Source organism: Vulpes vulpes, chromosome 11 (assembly GCF_048418805.1).
Source record: "Vulpes vulpes isolate BD-2025 chromosome 11, VulVul3, whole genome shotgun sequence".
Lineage (NCBI taxonomy): Eukaryota > Metazoa > Chordata > Mammalia > Carnivora > Canidae > Vulpes > Vulpes vulpes.
In genome coordinates, this window is record NC_132790.1 from 27,017,198 (window position 1) to 27,034,315 (window position 17,118).

General features: G+C 50.7%; 1 protein-coding gene across 1 annotated transcript in view; it reads right to left on the reverse strand.

The window, feature by feature from the left end:
- Positions 1-5,512: 5,512 nt before the first annotated feature.
- Positions 5,513-17,118, reverse strand: part of MAP6 (microtubule associated protein 6) — a 68,494-nt gene continuing 56,888 nt past the window's right edge. The window contains exon 4 of the mRNA XM_072725947.1: positions 5,513-6,649. Coding sequence (XP_072582048.1) covers positions 5,656-6,649 — 994 coding nt within the window. The 3' untranslated portion in view covers positions 5,513-5,655. The remainder of the gene's footprint in view (positions 6,650-17,118) is intronic.

Genomic DNA, 17,118 nt, shown 5'->3' on the forward strand with positions numbered 1-17,118 from the left:
CTTTTTCTTCCCTCATGTCCCAGAATCGGGTTCCTGTCTGCTCTAGTCCAAAGATTCTGCAATTGTCAGGTTCACCAGGGATCTCTTTATTGCTAGTGCTATGGGGACTTTAAAAAATTATGTTGGAGGGGCACCTGGGTGGCTCAGTGGTTGAACATCCGCCTTTGGCTCAGGTTGTGATCCTGGGTCCTGGTATCCACTCCTTGTGGGGAGCCTGTTTCTCCCCCGGCCTATGTCTCTTCCTCTCTCTCTGTGTCTCATGAATAAAGAAATAAAATATTTTAAAAAATATGTTGGAAATATGGAAAATTTCAAGCATATGTGAAAGTTGAGAAAATAGTATAATGAACTTCCATCACAAAACTTCAACATGTATTGACACTTTACCCATTTTGTTCAGTGGACGCTTCTTAATCCATATGGTAGGGAGGCCCTGGTGGTCTGTGATTCGGTCGGCCTCTTCCTCCTTGACGCTCCCAAGGCAACATTCTTTTCTAGTTCTCCTCTGACCTCTCTGCTGCTCCATGGCAGGCTCCCCTCAGGGTCTCCTTCCTCTCCTGTCCCTTAAATGCTGCTGTTTGGAAACCTCCACCTCTCACTTCCCACACTCTGCCTGGGTAAACACACCCTCTCTTGTGGCCTCACATACCTTCCCAGGGATGGTGAGACCCAAATTCCAATGAGGTCCCCATCTCTGCCTTCATTCCAGACCCCTGTCCAAGGCTGAGACCACTATATCCAGAAGTCTCCTAGACACCCCTCCCTGACTGTCCCACAGGGTGTCTCCCACTCAACAGGTACCAAATGGAGTCCATCCTCCTGCCCCAACCTGCTGTTTCCTGGATTCCTATACATCCACTCAATATATAGTCATTACATATCTATTGGGGGTGTAAGAAAAAAATGGAAGATTTGGAATAAACAAAGAAATCAGTGCTATAATTTAAAAAAATGGAAATAGCAAGTATTGACAAGAATGTGTGGAGAAACTGGAACCCTCATACATTGCTGGTGGGAATGTAAGATGCCCCCCAAGAACCAGGCCTAAGCCCATTGAGGACGTGACTTGTGGAATAGGGTAGGTGTATGCAGAAAGGACAGGGAATGGGGAGCTAGACTGTGGGGTCTCTGAGGATGTGCTACAAGGGTGCCTGGAGAAATGGCATGAACATCACTCAATCCGGGCAGGCTTGGGGAGCTCCCAGCCAAGCATGGTGTAGGGGCCCGGGGCCACCAGCACCCACCTGGCTTGGGCTGAGGGCAGCTATAGTGGTAACCTCTGTGTCTTCTTCTCAGGATGGCCTGAGCCTCCTGGGACTGTGACTAGCTCCAGTCACAGGGGGAGGCTCCTGGTCAATGATTAATATTAGAGTTCCTGCCAACCCTGGCAATGAGAGGAGGAGATTCCAACAAGACTTAATTTGATTTATCAGAATAAAGAAATGCACATTTCTCATGCCCTGAGTGCCATGATGTGATTCACACATAGAATTGCAAATTGTGGTATATGTGAGGTAAAGAGGGGATGGCTGTAGAGAAAGTGCAGTTTCCCTATATATTTAGCAGGTAGAGTGGACATGTCTTAGTGATAGATTGGAAGTGGAAATTGGTGCAAAAAAAAAAAAAAAAGCCAAAGATTTCCAGGTTTCTGACTAAGAACTGGGTAACCCAGAGTCTGTTCCCCATCCCTTTCCTCTGGATGACCTGTTCTGGCCAGGACAAAGACTACGCAAGGTGCCGCCCCAGTGCAACCTGGCCCCTGTCACCTACTGTGGATCGTATGCACCATTTTCTGGTCCCCACCATGTCCTGGTCCCCATTGTGGCGGTGCTGACGCAGGGCAGGTGTTAAGGGATGGGATCACTTGGTGGCAGAAGTAAAATCTTGGCCCATCCTGGGATCAGCCACTAGGCGCTCCGAGGAGGCCCTGGCTCACGCTCCTAGAGGGTCTCCAAGGCCCAGTATGGGGTCTACGCCTGTGGGTCCCAGGTTTTCTTCTCCCACCTGCGCCCCAGCACGTCCTGCCTGATGGCCTGAGGGCCCCACGGCTCGGTACACTGGACATGCAGGGGACGGCCATGGGCTCAGGCTATGGGCTCAGCTATTCCAGCCAGTTTCGGGGGCCCTTGGGTGTCTTCAGACTGGAGTCCCGGATCTGGGCTCAGATGCAGGCCGACCTGGGTTTGGTCCTGGGCTGGAACTGGAGCCACCCCTTGCAGAGAGCTCCCCAACCTGCCCCACCCCTCCTGACCTCCTCAGCAGGTGCCCCAGGCCCTATCGAGGGTACACAGTGTAGGTGTCGGCAGAGTGGCAGTGTGGCAGGCAGTGGGGCCCATCTTCTGGATTCTCCAGAAGGAGAAGGAAAAGGGATGCCTGGGTGGCTCAGCGGGTTTAGTGCCAGCCTTCAGAAGGAGAAGGACAGATGGAGGGGCTGGGTGCTGGTTGCCGCTGGGGAGGATCAGGCCGGGAATGAAGTTTGCTTCTGAGCAGGGCCAGAGTCCAGTTCGTTTCCTGCCTTTCCCTGCCCCAGCCCTGGACCGGAGGCCTGGGCCCTCACCTCCCTCACGGGGCCCTCTTCCCTGCAGTGGAGAGCTGGCCGTGCTGCTGGCGGGGCTGGCGGGGCTGGCGGGGCCTGGGCTGGCAGCTCAGCCCTGGGCTGGAGGCTTTTCATCTCACCGTCTCTAGTCCTCGGGAGGGCTTTACAAGTGGGGACGTTGAGGTGGTTGGCGCTGGGCTGGGGCCCAGGTCAGGCTGCTCCCCAGCCGAAGCTGCCAAACCCAGCAGCCACGGCCAGTCCTCATCTGCCCTCTCTCAGCCTTTGACCCTGGCACCACAGGCCTGGCCACAAAGTCCCTGGTGTCTTCTTACGGCTTTGGGTCAGCCTCCTCAGCTTCCTTTGTGCGTTTCTCTTCCTACCTTTTAAAGGCCTCCGGAGCATCAAACTGGGCCCACTTCTCTTTTCATTGTGACGCTGTCACTGGGAGAGCGTAACTTCCCCCATGGGGAGCTGAGCCCCAAGCAGCGCCTCCTTCAGGGGAGAAGCCCTGCTGGCCAGTGGCCTCCTGGACCTCGGCCGCGGTGTTCAGCGTCTCAGAGATGGCACCGTCATTGGCCTGGCCCCTGGGGTGTGTGGGGCAGAGGGAAAACTGAGAAAGGAAGCTTTCCACGCACAATACTCCCTAACCTCAGTGTGGCCTTTCTCATCGGCAGGGCCCTGACTCTCAGAACTTGTATGGCTGCAAGCTCTGTGTTGTGTGCCAGGAAGAAGCCTCACAGTGTGTGTGTGTGTGTGTGTGTGTGTGTGTGTGTGTGTGTGAGAGAGAGAGAGAGAGAGAGAGAGAGAGAGAGAGAGAATAAAGGCTTCTGGGAGCAGAAAGCCCTGGTGCCATCAGGAGTGGGCTGAGGAGGCAGGCTTGGGGCCAGTTGCTCAAAAAACTGACTATTTGGAAGTCATCAGTACTTCCTGTCATGGTTTCTCTGTAACAACCCAGCTGAGCTATTTTAAAATGAGCCCTATATGTATATATAAAAAAAGAGACCTTTAAAAGGGGTTAGTGTCCATAATGGATCTTACAGGCCCTAAAGGGGTAGGAGTGCTCCTTGGAAACCAGCTTTAGTTGGAAGCCCCGGGTGGAGTTCCCCCAACACCCTAGGCCCCTGAGGGCTCTGAGATTATGGTGGCCCACAGCATGGTGTCTTCCCAGAACTCATCTCTGACCAAGGTGGAGCTCTGGCCCCGCTGGCAGTCCTCCAGTGTTCTTACCCAACCCAACTCCCTCCCTCAGGTCCCCATATCAGAGAACTTGTCACTTTTGCCTGGTCCCAGTTTTTTGCCACAGCAACCTGCCACACCCCTCGGCCAAGCTCTCATGCAAATCTGGTTCCTTTCACTCAAGGACTTCCAGAAAGGGCTTACCTCGGCTCTTGTACCCACCACCCATGAGACCCCTTCATAGCCCCTGCCTGGCTGTCTGTACTCCACAGCCACTTTGTCTGAGAAGCCTTCCTGGCTGCCCCCATCAAGTATTCGCTCTTCACTGTCCTCTCGGTTGTCTTAGGGCCTCATCCCACCCACCTTTGATTCTCATGAGATGGAGACTTCTTTACTACTCTAACTCAATGCCCAACACTTACCAAGACAAAGTGGGTGGTAAGGAAAAGTCTGTTGCATGTGTAAATGAATGAGGGACCTTGGGGATTGATTTAGAGGCCTTGGCTGGGCTGTTTCGGATATTGAATGGGCATTAGCAGCGTCTCAGTGTCCTGGGACTCTTCTGATCAGAGGCCTGGTTTTCTCAAGAAGCATAACCTCTGGATGAGCTTTAGGACTGAGCCCTTGGCTAACAACTGTCACCCAGAATTACCCTGGAGCAACTGGATTCCTGTTCCTCTTACCTCTTTGGGTTTCAATTCTGACTAATCAGGGCCCAGCCTGCTGTGATTTGGTTCTTGTTCCTACGCTTTCATGGGACCTGACCTGTGAAATGATAGAAAATATAAGTATTTCTCTCTGTCCCTGGTTCCGGGCACAGAGTTACTTAAACTCTCGGAATTTCCTAGGTGATAGGATTGTCTTGTTTCAGTGAGGCAACTGTTGGTAGTCTCTGGGATAGCTTCAGAATGGGTGCTGGACACCAGAAAGACCAAGCCATGATTAGAAGCTTGGAACTTTCAGCCCTACCCCTATCTTCTGTGAAGGGGAGAGGGGCTGGACATTGAGTTAATAATGGATCATGCCTACACGATAAAGCCTCCATAAACCCCCCCAAAGTACAGGGTTTGAAAAGCTGCTGGGTCACTGGAGGTACTGAGAGGGTGGCATGCCTGGTGATGGTGTGGAAGCTTCATGCCCCTTCCCCCATACTTTACCCCACACATCTCTTCCATCTGGATGTTCATCAGTATCCTTTATCCTTTTATGATAAACCAGGAAACCTAAGTGTTACCCTGAGTTCTATGAGACATTCTAGCAAATTACTGAACCTAGATACGGGGTTGTGGAAATCCCAATTTACAGGCCACAGTCAGAAGTATAAATAACAACCTGGGACTAGCAATTAGCATCTGAAATGTGAGCTTGGGGGCAGTGTTGTGAGACTGAGCCCTTAAAACCTGTGGGGCCCAGTGCTATCTCTGGGTAGATAGTGTCAGAAGTGAGTCAAATTGCAGGACACCCAGGTGGTGTCAGATAATTGTTTTATGTGGAGTGTCAGACGTGAAGTGCTGTGGAGTGTGAGAGTGAAGGAGAAACACAGGTTGGTCCTGCCTCACAGTGTTGTGATGGGGTCCCATCCTCAATCTCCTGGCATCTCCCACCCCCTCCCATCTTATGTTGTCTACTCGTAGGAGCTGGGGATTTCTCAGACTTGTCTGGCCCAGACGGAAGAATGCAGGGTCCTGCTTGCCCAATTTTAAATGTGCCTGGTGTACACAAGTGCATATGTGCACGCTCATGCGTGCGTGCACACACACGTACACACACACACTCAGTAGAGCCAGAGAGAAACACCGCTGAGCCAGAGGGACCAGTTTTATTAGATTCCAGCAAGACCATACAGTATGTGTTTCATGCAGATTAAATATGTGTCTTTTCCGCCCCTGGGAGGGAGCATTGCCACTTGCCAGCTCCTTACTTGGCATGTCAAGGGGTGAGTGTCAGGGGGAACTCTCAATATATTCCGCATGGGGGACAGTTGGGATCATGACAGGGGGTGGAGGTGAGACAGTGGGCAGCTGAGGGCCCTTGGGACCTTGAGTCTTCAGAGGTTCGGGGACCACAGGACCTTGGTCTTTTGCTGGTGGTGACACCAGAAGGTCTTGATCTTTCAGAGGCACCGGGGTTATAGGAACTTGATTCTTCACAGGCTCAGGGACCACGGAATCTTGATTCTTTGGAGGCTCTGGGACTACAGGTCCTTGATCCTTGACTAGTACTGGGACCACAGGACCTTGATTCTTTACATGCGTCACAGCCACTGACTCGTGATCCTTCAGCATCTCTGGGACCGCTCCACCTTGATCCTTGACTGGCTCTGGAATCACTAAATCTTGATTCTTTACAGGCTCAGAGAGCACAAGACCTTCATTTTTTACAGCTGCGGTGACTGCAGCATTTTGATCCTTCAGATGCTCTGAAACCATAGGACCTTGATCCTTGACAGGTGCTGAGACCATGGGACCTTGATCCTTGACAGGCGCTGAGACCATGGGACCTTGATCCTTGACAGGCGCTGAGACCATGGGACCTTGATCCTTCGGAGGCTCTGGTACCATGGGACCTTTATCCTTAACTGCTGCTGGAACCATAGGACTTTGGTTTCTTGGAGGCACCGGGACCAAGGAAGCTTGGTCCTTTACTGGGCCTGAGGTCACAGAACCTTCATTTTTTAAAGGCTCTGGGGCCCTGTGATCTTGATCCTTAACTGGTGTGGGGACCATGAGACCTAGATCCTTCGGAGGCCCCGAGACCACAGGAGCTTGACCCTTCAGAGGCTCTGGAGCCATGGGGCCTTGATCTTTTGCACGCTCTTGGATCACAGGACCTGGATCTTTCAGAGGCCCTGGGCCCACGGGACTTTGATCCTTGTCTGGCTCTGTGGCTATAGGACCACGATTCTTACTTGATTCACTGGTGGGCTCAACCTGGCTCCTGCAGAGGAGAGAGAGGTAGTCACTGTGAGGGCCAGAGGGCGGGCCAAGGATTGGGCAGAGCACAGATTGCCTGAGAAGTCTTGGCCTAGTGGAGCCTGGGCAGGGTAGCTCTTGCCGGAGAGCCAAGAGGAGAATCTACTTTGCATGTTCTTAGTACAGAACGTGGGGTGGGGTGAGGGGCAGGCTCTGGAATCAGTCATTCGATGTGCTTGCCAATTGATTATAACCTGTGCGTGGCACAGCGGGTGGCACCCAGGTGACGAGGGCAGTATTGTAGCAGGACTCAGAGTCCTCCTGTGGCCATCCCAGCAGCCCGTCCACCCCATACTCCACCGAATCTGCTCTCCTTCCTCCGTGATAACTGGGCCCTCCTGCAAGCCCATCTTAGCTATCCACTCAGACGGCCCTACAGGCCGGGGCACTTGCCTCCTTCTCAGGGCCTGCTGAGGCTCCTACCCCTCCCCACATCCCTTGTAAGGGCCGGCTGTGGAGAGGGACGAGAGAGGGCAGGGGAATGTCCCTCTGACCCCTGTCCCTGCAAAGGGAAAAGTATTTTAACATTAACACTGTTTAGAATAGCCTACACAAGGTGATAGTAAAAAGCAGACTGGCTTTTCATTGGTTTTATTACTGCATTTAAATTCTCTGTCTACAATGCACCACACTGTTGCCTGCGCCGCTGCCATTGGCCTCACCTTTGGCAGGTGATGGCTGGGACTCCGCCATTCAGGCAGCGAAGAGGCCCGGCTCCCCTTGCTCTGTCCCCACTTCTGGCTCCCTCTACTGTCCCTGGGCTGTTGCCTTCATTTACTCCAAGGCTCTGGGGCTCATTTCCCTGTGGCCGAGCCCAAGCCTGTCACCAGGATTCACTGCAGATGCTTGCCTCAGCCCTTGGCCCCTCTGCTTGGTGGAGAGCAGGGGACATCATTGATACCAAGGGTAAACCTTGCCACGCTCAGAGCCCCCAGTCTAGTTTAGAATGCACACTCCTTCCTTGCAGGCCAGGCTGAAATTTGCTACTCAAGAGCAGCCACTCAGCCAGTGTCACAGACCCTCACGCAGCTCTAGCACATTCCACTTTCCAAATCACTTCTTTTCCTAGTTCATTTCAGCACCCCAGCAACCCCATGAAGCATGCAGGAGGATTTTATTACCCTTATTAGTCAGATAAAAAACTGAGGTCCCGAGAGAGCAAGTGATATGGAAAGGGAGGGACCTGAACAGATTCTAGAGTTTGGGTCTTTCCACTCCCGGAGCTTGCGCTCTGTCCCGTGTCGTGCCTGGCACACAGTAGCTGCTCAGTACAGGGGAGCTATTATTACTCTTTTACACTTTGTGGCCAGTTGAGTCTCTAAGCTGAAAACCACTTCAGCATTTTAACAGTTCCTATTAGCTTTTAGGACTGTGTCTTACCTGCTTATCAAAGCTGGTCAGTAAGACCCCTACTTGCTAAGAATTTCATAGTTCATTATGGCTTCCTCTCTCTTGGCCTCAAGTTTGTCATCTATCTCATTGGATGATATTTACTCAGAAATTTATGTAAGAGGGCAGCCCGGTGGCTCAGTGGTTTAGCACTGCCTTCAGCCCAGGGTGTGATCCTGGAGACCCAGGATCGAGTCCCGCGTCGGGCTCCCTGCATGGAGCCTGCTTCTCCCTCTGCATATGTCTCTGCCTCTCTCTCTCTCTCTGTGTCTCTCATGAATAAATAAACAAAATCTTTTTTTTTAAAAAGAAACTTATGTAAGAGATCATATACGTAAGCACCTAGTACCATGACATTTCTATACAATATTACAATTATTTTTCTATTGACTTAGAAGTAAAGTTACACATATTTGGACTCTTTTTATTCTGACATGTCATCTCGATCCAGAAGCTTTTTACTGTGTTTGGCATCTTGAGCTATCTCGGGAGCCTACATCTCTCAGCAGAGTACACAGTGGCATGGGCAGGCTTTGCCAATCCCTCTGGGTGTCTCTGAGCCTCACAGTGGACACACAGGGACCAGGGTGGCTCCCTGGCTCACATGACACAGAGCACAGTTGCTCTGTGCACAGATGCACACAGCTGGCTGCCATCAGTGGGACCTTATTGTTTGCAGAGAGAGCCAGGCAAGGCCGCGAGAAGTATGCAGAATCCACGGATGGCATCGTCATACACCTAATACTTGGAGGCTGGCCAGAGAGGAAATATAAAACACCCAATTCAGAATAGAATCAGGTAGGAAATCAATTAGATGAATCCCATCAGGTAGTGAACCTGGGGGTGACAGAGCTGAGATAGGAGGCACAAAAGGTGGCAGAGCTTAACTTGATCTTGGGGCCTTGCCCTGCAAAACCTACCTCACTGGCAGGACACGGACTCAGTGTCCTGGCTGGCATGGGGATGGGACAGGGAGCTGGCCCCACAGCCTGGGCAAAATGCATTTCCCTGGGTATTTGAGGCGTTGGCTCCCAGCCATTCCACACGTTCTGCCAAATGAGCCTCTCGGCCCCCTGTGAGTTAACCCCAAATTTGCTCGAATATAGGATCCTAGATTACTTTGACTAGTGAACCTGTTTCGTTAGTCAGTGTCCTTACTCATGGGGAGGTTTAGAATGAAGATTAGAAAGGATAAATAAAATCAAAGCTACCATATGGCCCTTTTTTGGTATTAAGGAAAAATATATGTAGATTTATTTTGAAAATATTTGTGATGTTAAAAAAGTATCTGATCAGGGCAGCCCTGGTGGCTCAGCGGTTTAGTGCTGCCTTCAGCCCAGGGCCTGATCCCAGAGACCTGATCTAGTCCCACGTCAGGCTTCCTGCATGGAGCCTGCTTCTCCCTCTGCCTGTGTCTCTGCCTCTCTCTCTTTCTCTCTCTGTCTCTCATGAATAAATAAATAAAATCTTTTTTTAAAAAAGTATCTGATTGATTCCAGTATAAAATATGTAATGGAATAATTAATTTAGATTTGTGGTTTTAAGTTGAAAGATACAGGACAATTTTATACATTTTGAAAACAACAATGTAACTTTTATGATAAACCAATAGTTCTATTTTGAGGCTTAGTTTATTTTAAATTATTTGCAATTTAATTTAAATTATTTAGGGGAGCTGAATTAATTAGGTTATGTAATCCCCCTCAAAAGAGATTGTTGAATTTTACTAGGTTTTTAAAATGCTACTTTTATAAATTAAGCATTAATTTTTAAAACCAAAGCGGCCTTGGGAAACCTGGCTGGCTCAGTCAGTGGAGCGTGCAACTCTCGATCTTGGGCTTTTGAGTTCGAGCCCCACATTGGGTGTAGAGATTACCCAAAAATAAAAATCTTAAAAAATAATAATAATTAAAAAATAAAACCAAAGTGGCCTCAGTTGGTTTTCCTATGAACAGAACCACCCTCAAGGGTGACATAAAACTCACACTGACACAGATTGGTCATCACTTGGTTCCACAGTGTCCTGCAAGTCTCCCCATCTGTAAAAACGCCCCACCATTCCCAGTAAGACTGACGGAAGCCACACACACTGTGCCTTGTGAGATGAAGCTGAGCCCTCCGGGTGGAAGCCAGTTGTTGAGTCGAGATGGGCTGCATTCAGCCCTGCTCAGCCCACGGGCCAGCTGTCCTAGGGCATGGCCTAACCCCCACAACCCAATCTGGAGCCCTGAGCCAGCTGCAGACCTTCTCAGGACAGCACATGCCACGGGCCCCCTCTTCCCCACAGCCTGCATACTCTCATCAACTAGAACAGCCTGTTGGGTTTATCTTGGCCTCTGTGCTGCTCATTACCTGCAAGATCTTGGGTAATTACTCAACTACTATAGACCTCCGTTTCCCCCGCCTGTAAAATGGGGAGAACGATACAAACATCAGGAACCACTATGACAGAGGATCAGTTGATTCCATTGGGCAGGGCTGTGAAATCACAACTCTTGACATTTGTAGAGTGCTTTGGTGCATCACACGGTTAAGTCCATTCCCATCAAGTGCAGTAACAACAGCTTCCTAGATGCTCACGTACTCCTTACTGTAGCTCACCCAACTTTCACAGCAGCCATGGATGAAGGCAGGAAGAGGGGGGCCCAGCCCTGCACACTCACCCCCCTTGCACTGCCCTCTGGCCAGTCCATGCTGTTTTACACACTCTCAGTGCTTTTTTTTTTTTTTTTTTTAATAATTTTTATCACTCTCAGTGCTTTGTTGGTTTGTCTCTGCCTCCTGGACTGCCCCCTGTCACCCATTTTGCCTATCTGTCCTGGCAGCTAGGCTCAGACCCTCCTTGCAAGGTCCTGGTGGCATCTCCCCAATGGAGACTTCCCTCATGTACCACCTTACAGTCTCTCCCAGGTTCACACATCCCTCCCTCCCATCAACATCAGTCCTCCCTGCAGTTGACTGTGAGCTCATCCCCCACCGGCCGCAGCCCCAGTGCCCAGCACAGCACCGGCAACAAAGAAAATCAAATGCAAGGATTTACAAATTAGTGCTGAGACCTGCTTCATCATCTCTCCCACGGCCTGAGCCAGAACCCCAGAGTCATCTTTGATGTCTACCTTTTTCTTAAAACCATCACCCAATCAACCAGGAGCCATCTGTTCCAGCTCTTAACATTTATCTCTCAATAGTCCTCCTTCTTTCCCTCCTTCCTTCCCTCCCCCCACCCCGCCGTGCAAGCTGTGCCATCATCTCCGTGGACTGCTGTCACAGCTCCCTAGCTGGTAGCTTCTCTTGCTCCTCCAGTCCATTCTTCATGCAGAATGGCCTTTCCAAAAAGCAACCCCATTCCCTGCTTACAATGCTTTATGGCTCTCCTTGCACTCAGAATAAAGAGTGAAACCTGTTACACGGCCCCACCTCGCTGGCCAACCTGCTCCCACTGCCTTCCTGGCTCTGTGTGCCCTGCTGCTTTCCATTCTGGCTTTGCATGTGCTGCTGTCTCCTCCCAGAACATTCTCTTGCTCCCCCTTGCCCTGGTTAATGTGTACTCATCTCCCATCTCTCAGCTCACTGGAGCACTTTGCCAGGAAAGCCTTCCCTGACCCCACCGATGTGACCAGGTCACCTGCTATAGGCTCACGTAGTCCTCAGTACTCCCCTACCCCTTAACACAGCTCATAATTTGCATTCTTCTGGATTAATGTTTTCCCTGCTGGATTGAAGCATTCAGAGGGCAGGACCATGCTGACTTTGCATATCACTGTATTGTTGGTACCTAAAACCACAGGGAAGGCCCCAACTGAATACTTGTCGAATGAATGAATAAATGAGAGCCTTTCTGTGCCAGGCTCCGTCTTCTTTGCAAAATTTAATGTTCCAAGGTTACATGAGACATTCTAAGTCTTGGGAACTTAATTTTCTGCCCTTTCTCCTGTTACCATGGAGACAGGCAATGCCTCCTGGATACACACACACACTGGCCTTTATCAGAGTCTGGAAACAGGATTATCGAGCCCTGCTGGAGATTATCTGGAAAAAGGGCTTCTTTCCCTCCTGCTGGTTCCGCCCTTGCACACAATTCTAATTCCATCATCCACCCATGTGGTTCTTTTCTCTTTTTCCCCTCACTAGACTATCTCCTGATGCACCATCAAAGCAGTCCAGAGCTAGGACAGTGCTCCTATAGGAGGGCACTGTTCAGAAATCAGGGACCTGTGGACCCTGTCCATGAATCCTCTGCCTCCACAGCTTGGGAAAGCCCTGGGGAAGAAAGAAACTCCTGTTTCCTGAGCAGTAACCAGTGCCAGGCGCTTTCACATAGATCACGTCTTCTAATGTAAAGAGCAGCCTGATGGAGGAGAAAGTGTCTAGCTGGGCTGGAGCCAGAACTGGGTTTGAATGCTGATCCAACACATTCCTAGCCCAAGGGATGTCATGGGCCTGCCAGTCTCTATACCTCAGCACCCATAATCTATAAAATGGGGATTACAATGTTCATCCTTTTAGGAGGATTAGTATATGTGAATACTCATGACGTGATCTCTGGAATATGGGTGATGTTTAGTAGATGTTAACTCCAAAGAGGGACTGAGTTAGTCCAGTTGTGTTACCCTGCAGATGGGGAACTGGCTCAGAGTGGGCAAGTGCCTCTCCTCTAGCCACACAGCCAATGCATAGCAGATCCAAGACTAAAACACGGGCCTCTCAACATCTTAGTGGATGGGTAGAGGGGATGGAGCCAACTCACTTGAAGCAAAGTGGGGAGGAGGGGCTGAGGCACGGCCCAGGCTGACTGCACCTCAGGGGCTCTGGCAAAGGCTGGGGAGACAGTGGACAAGGCAATCTGATGGCTTTGCTCTCCTCTGTCTGCCCCCATGGGTCTCATGCAGGAGCCCACATTTCCCAGACATAAACAAAGCTTCCAAGACGGTTTACGAAGTGCAGCTACCAGAGGGGAGGTGCCTAAGAAACCTTCTCTAAAGAATCTGCAGGAGACAAGGCATTCTCAAGACAAGAACTCCCACTCCTGCCTCTCTCCCCCACAGACTCCACGGTGGCCTCTGTTTTAGCAATTACTATGGTGTTTGGTAATGACCTGTCTCTTCTGCTGGTGCACTCCATGCGCTGCTTTGTTCATCTTTTATTGCCAGTATCTGGGGTCTGGCTCATAGTGGCACCCACAGATTTGTGTGTAGCTTTTCCTCTTCATTCTGTTTTATTTTGTTTTCTTTTATCCATTCATTGGACAAAGTTGGCTAGGCCCTGTGCGGGGCCACAGGAGTAAATGACAGTGGAGCCCTTAAGGAGCCCCCTGTGAGCAGCACGGGACAGACCTGTACGCACACATCACACCCACTGTAGAGCTACCAGTGTATCGGCACCCTCATCAGCCCTAGCCCAAAGCCTTCATCAGTATGTCTCTTCAACAAGAGAGGCCCAAGGTCCCTTCTGGGACAGAGATGTCACTTTGCTAGAGAAGTCCTCTCTCTCTGCCCTATGAAAGCATAACACCAATGGAGCCAGATGAAAGGCATCCAGAGCCGGAAGGACAGACTGGATCATCAGGTCCCCTGAACTTCTGCTCCTATGTCCCTGCCATGCCGCCCCAAGGTGGGCACACACCTAGGGATGCAGCCTGCTATTTGGTTTGGTGGCCTAGTGTTTAGACCCTGAGCAGAAACCTGCTTCTGTGCTCTGCCCCGGGCCCGATCCTGTGCTCTGGTGCCATCCTTTCGGAGGATGCCACACTGCCTGTCCCCGGACAGCCTCACAGATATCCGAAGGGAGCAGCAGTTGTGTCCTTCTTCCTGGGTTTTCTGGGCAGCACACTCTTTACAACAGTTCAGATATTTGCTTTCCAGAGTCCTCCCCATCTGCACTGCTCTCCTTATGACATCTTCCCTCTCCCTTGGGAAGTGTGACCCCTAAAATTGGAAGGGACATTGCAGGTGTGGTCTCTAAGCAGGACACACGGCCTGGGCCCTGGAGTCTGTAACTCCATCCACTTAGCTCTTGGCTGCTTTGTTTCTCTCAGCTGCTGCCCGCACCATGCCTGCCATGCCCCCCCCAAGCTGCCTGCAACCTCCTCTCCTCCCCAGCGGGTAGGGATTCAGATACAGAGCCACTTCCGCAGTGAAACCCTCCACCACCAAGGGGTCAGTCCTCCTTCTCCGCAGTGAAACCCTCCACCACCAAGGGGTCAGTCCTCCTTCTCCGTGTTCCCACGGAGCCCTCCCCGCTCGCCACAGCCCCAGCAGATATGTCGCCCCACTGTTCTTAGCTGCCCCTCCAGATTGGGGTGAGACCATGGTGATCGTCGCCTCTTTCCTTCCCTCTCCTCCCTTTCTCCCCTCCCCGTCTTCCTTCTCACCTTCCTTCCATCAACATTTAGTAAATGCCCACTAGGCGCCAAGCCACCCAATAGAGTGGAGAAGCAGAGCTCAGGCAAGGGGCAGGCACCTGGTAGGAGTGAGACATTGTAAAGGTAACTCACGCAAGATCAAATTCTAACAGTCACGTTTCCCTGACACAAATCATGTCCTATTTTTAACCACATTCACACCTTTCTGTCTTTCCAAACGGTAACTTTTCTTTATGGTTTTCTACAGGGTTTGCCATACAAGGTGGCACATTGTATTCTCACAGCAGCCCTGTGGGCCAGGCAGGTGGGAGGTGTGTGTGTGGGTGGCCCCGGCATCCCTCATTTTCCAGCTGTGGGTGGAAACGAGGTTCAGAAAGGGGAAGGGGTTGCCTAAGGTCACAGAGTGAGTCTGTGGCGACGTTGAGACTTTTACCCAGGAGGACAGACTTGAATCAAGCTCTTTCCTCTCTACGACAATATCCCTGAGGGATGGGACACCAACTAGAGAGATTCCACATTCCTCCACAGAGGTCTGAACAGGCCTGGTGCAGGAGGCTGGAGCCACTGACCTCTGCAGGTCCCCAGCCTAAGCTCCCAACTGCACCTCCTGAGAGAGTTGCTTCTCTGGGGGCTAGGCCCCCAGGCCCCCTTCACCTCAAGCCCCTCCAGCATCCACTAACAAAGACTCCCCCAGGCTTACCACCTGGTATTCAGCAGACCCTGTAAAGAAGATAGTCCCAGGGGACACCTGGGTGCCTCAGCGGTTGAGTGTCTGCCTTTGGTTCAGGTCATTATCCTGGAGTCTCAGGATCCAGTCCCACATTAGGCTCCTGCAGGGAGCCTATTTCTTCTCCCTCTGCCTGTGTCTCTGCCTCTCTTTCTGTGTCTCTTGTGAATAAATAAATAAAATCTTAAGAAAAAAAAAAAAGAAGATAGTCCCAGAAAGCAGCAGCACCTTGGCCTAAGAGTACCCATCTACATCCATACCTGTAGGCCCTACCTGTATGGCTGTCAATCCGCCTACCAGCTTAGAGCCCCACAGAGTCCACCCAGATGTGGCACATCAGCACAGAGGGAACAGCTAGGACCACAGGTAGGAATAATGCTGCCACCACAAGGCTTAATTCTGGATGGGGGTGGGGGCTCACCATGCAGAGAGTGGGTAGGGGTAGTGACTGTGCTGATCAAACAGCATCTGTGACCTTCCTTCATCTGACTCATTTTCTATGGATGATGAGAGCACCCAGAGTCCTTGAAGGATTTGGAGCAGGGACAGGACAGGACAAAGAAGCCGATGACACACATCTTCACAACTGAAATCCTAGAGATAGTCCCAAGAGCTGGACAAAGAGTGGGTTTTAGTAACCCAAACTTGGCTTCCAATCCTGGCCCACCACTTACAAGTTGTGTGACTCTGTCATTTAATCACTAAGTCTTGATTTCTTTATCTGTAAAGATTTCCAAACTCTTTAGCCTTTATGTGAGGATTCAATGAGGGCAAGGGTGTGAAGGCCAAATAAACGTTCTTGTCCTTCCTGGAGGCTGTGCCAACTCCGCATCTTACCAGCGTGGAACCGCGGACCCGGGCAGATTCCTAGCTCAGAGTTCTCACCATCACTCTAGGTTCCCTGCAGGCTGATGCGTTGTTGTGAAGCCCAGGGAGATGGTCGCATGGGGCATGCTAGATGACTAGGTTTTCTGCCCTGTGTTGTTGCTGTTAAACCATCTTTTCTAGATATAACCTAAGAAAAACTAAACAGATTCCCAGTTGTATAATAAGAATTTCAAAATGCATCCTCAGGGATTTCTGGGTGGCGCAGCGGTTTGGCGCCTGCCTTTGGCCCAGGGCGCGATCCTGGAGACCCGGGATCGAATCCCACGTCGGGCTCCCGGTGCATGGAGCCTGCTTCTCCCTCTGCCTATGTCTCTTCCCCCCTCTCTTTCTCTCTGTGTGACTATCATAAAAAAACAAAAACAAAAACAAAATTAAAACAAAACAAAACAAAACAAAAAAAAACAAAACGCATCCGCAGTTGGTTTAACGCCAAGAAGGCAAAGTCAAAGGCAGAACTGCCTATCTCAATGGGCTGCCAAGAATCTGATAATCCTGCTAATGACCCTTTTCAAAATGTAAAGTGCTGAACTAAGGCAACCAGGCAGTAGAGGCTCAGTTCTTCTAGCTCTGTGCTCCCGGGAACTTGCAAATCAATTTTTGTCTTTTCTTCCCACTCCATCTAACGCAAAGGATGAGATCTTGAGCAATTAATCAAAATTGGTTTCATGTGTCCAGAGGGGCTCAATTAAAATGAATGTGTAATTGCAGAAACGGAATCTGAACCGAGTGATTACAGGGTGTGCACGGAGAGGGCAGGCCGGGAAAGGGCTGGGGGTAGGAGGGTAGCAAGGACCAACCCCTAGGTGGGCTCTATCTCAGGCTGTTGTGTGACAGGGTGAGTGGATTTACCACATGTGGCTCCAGCCACCATGCTGTTGGGACCCGGAGTCAGCAAAACCATCCAGGAAATGAACTACTATGGCAAGGATATTCCACTTTGTAGTTGACAGTGGGCTTTTGCCCTCACTGGGCCCTCATAACAGATAGTCCTGCGGATCAGACGCAGGTATTGCTAGCTGTTAGAACTCTTCCTACCTGCTAAAGTCTGGAATCAAAAGCTTCAAATAAT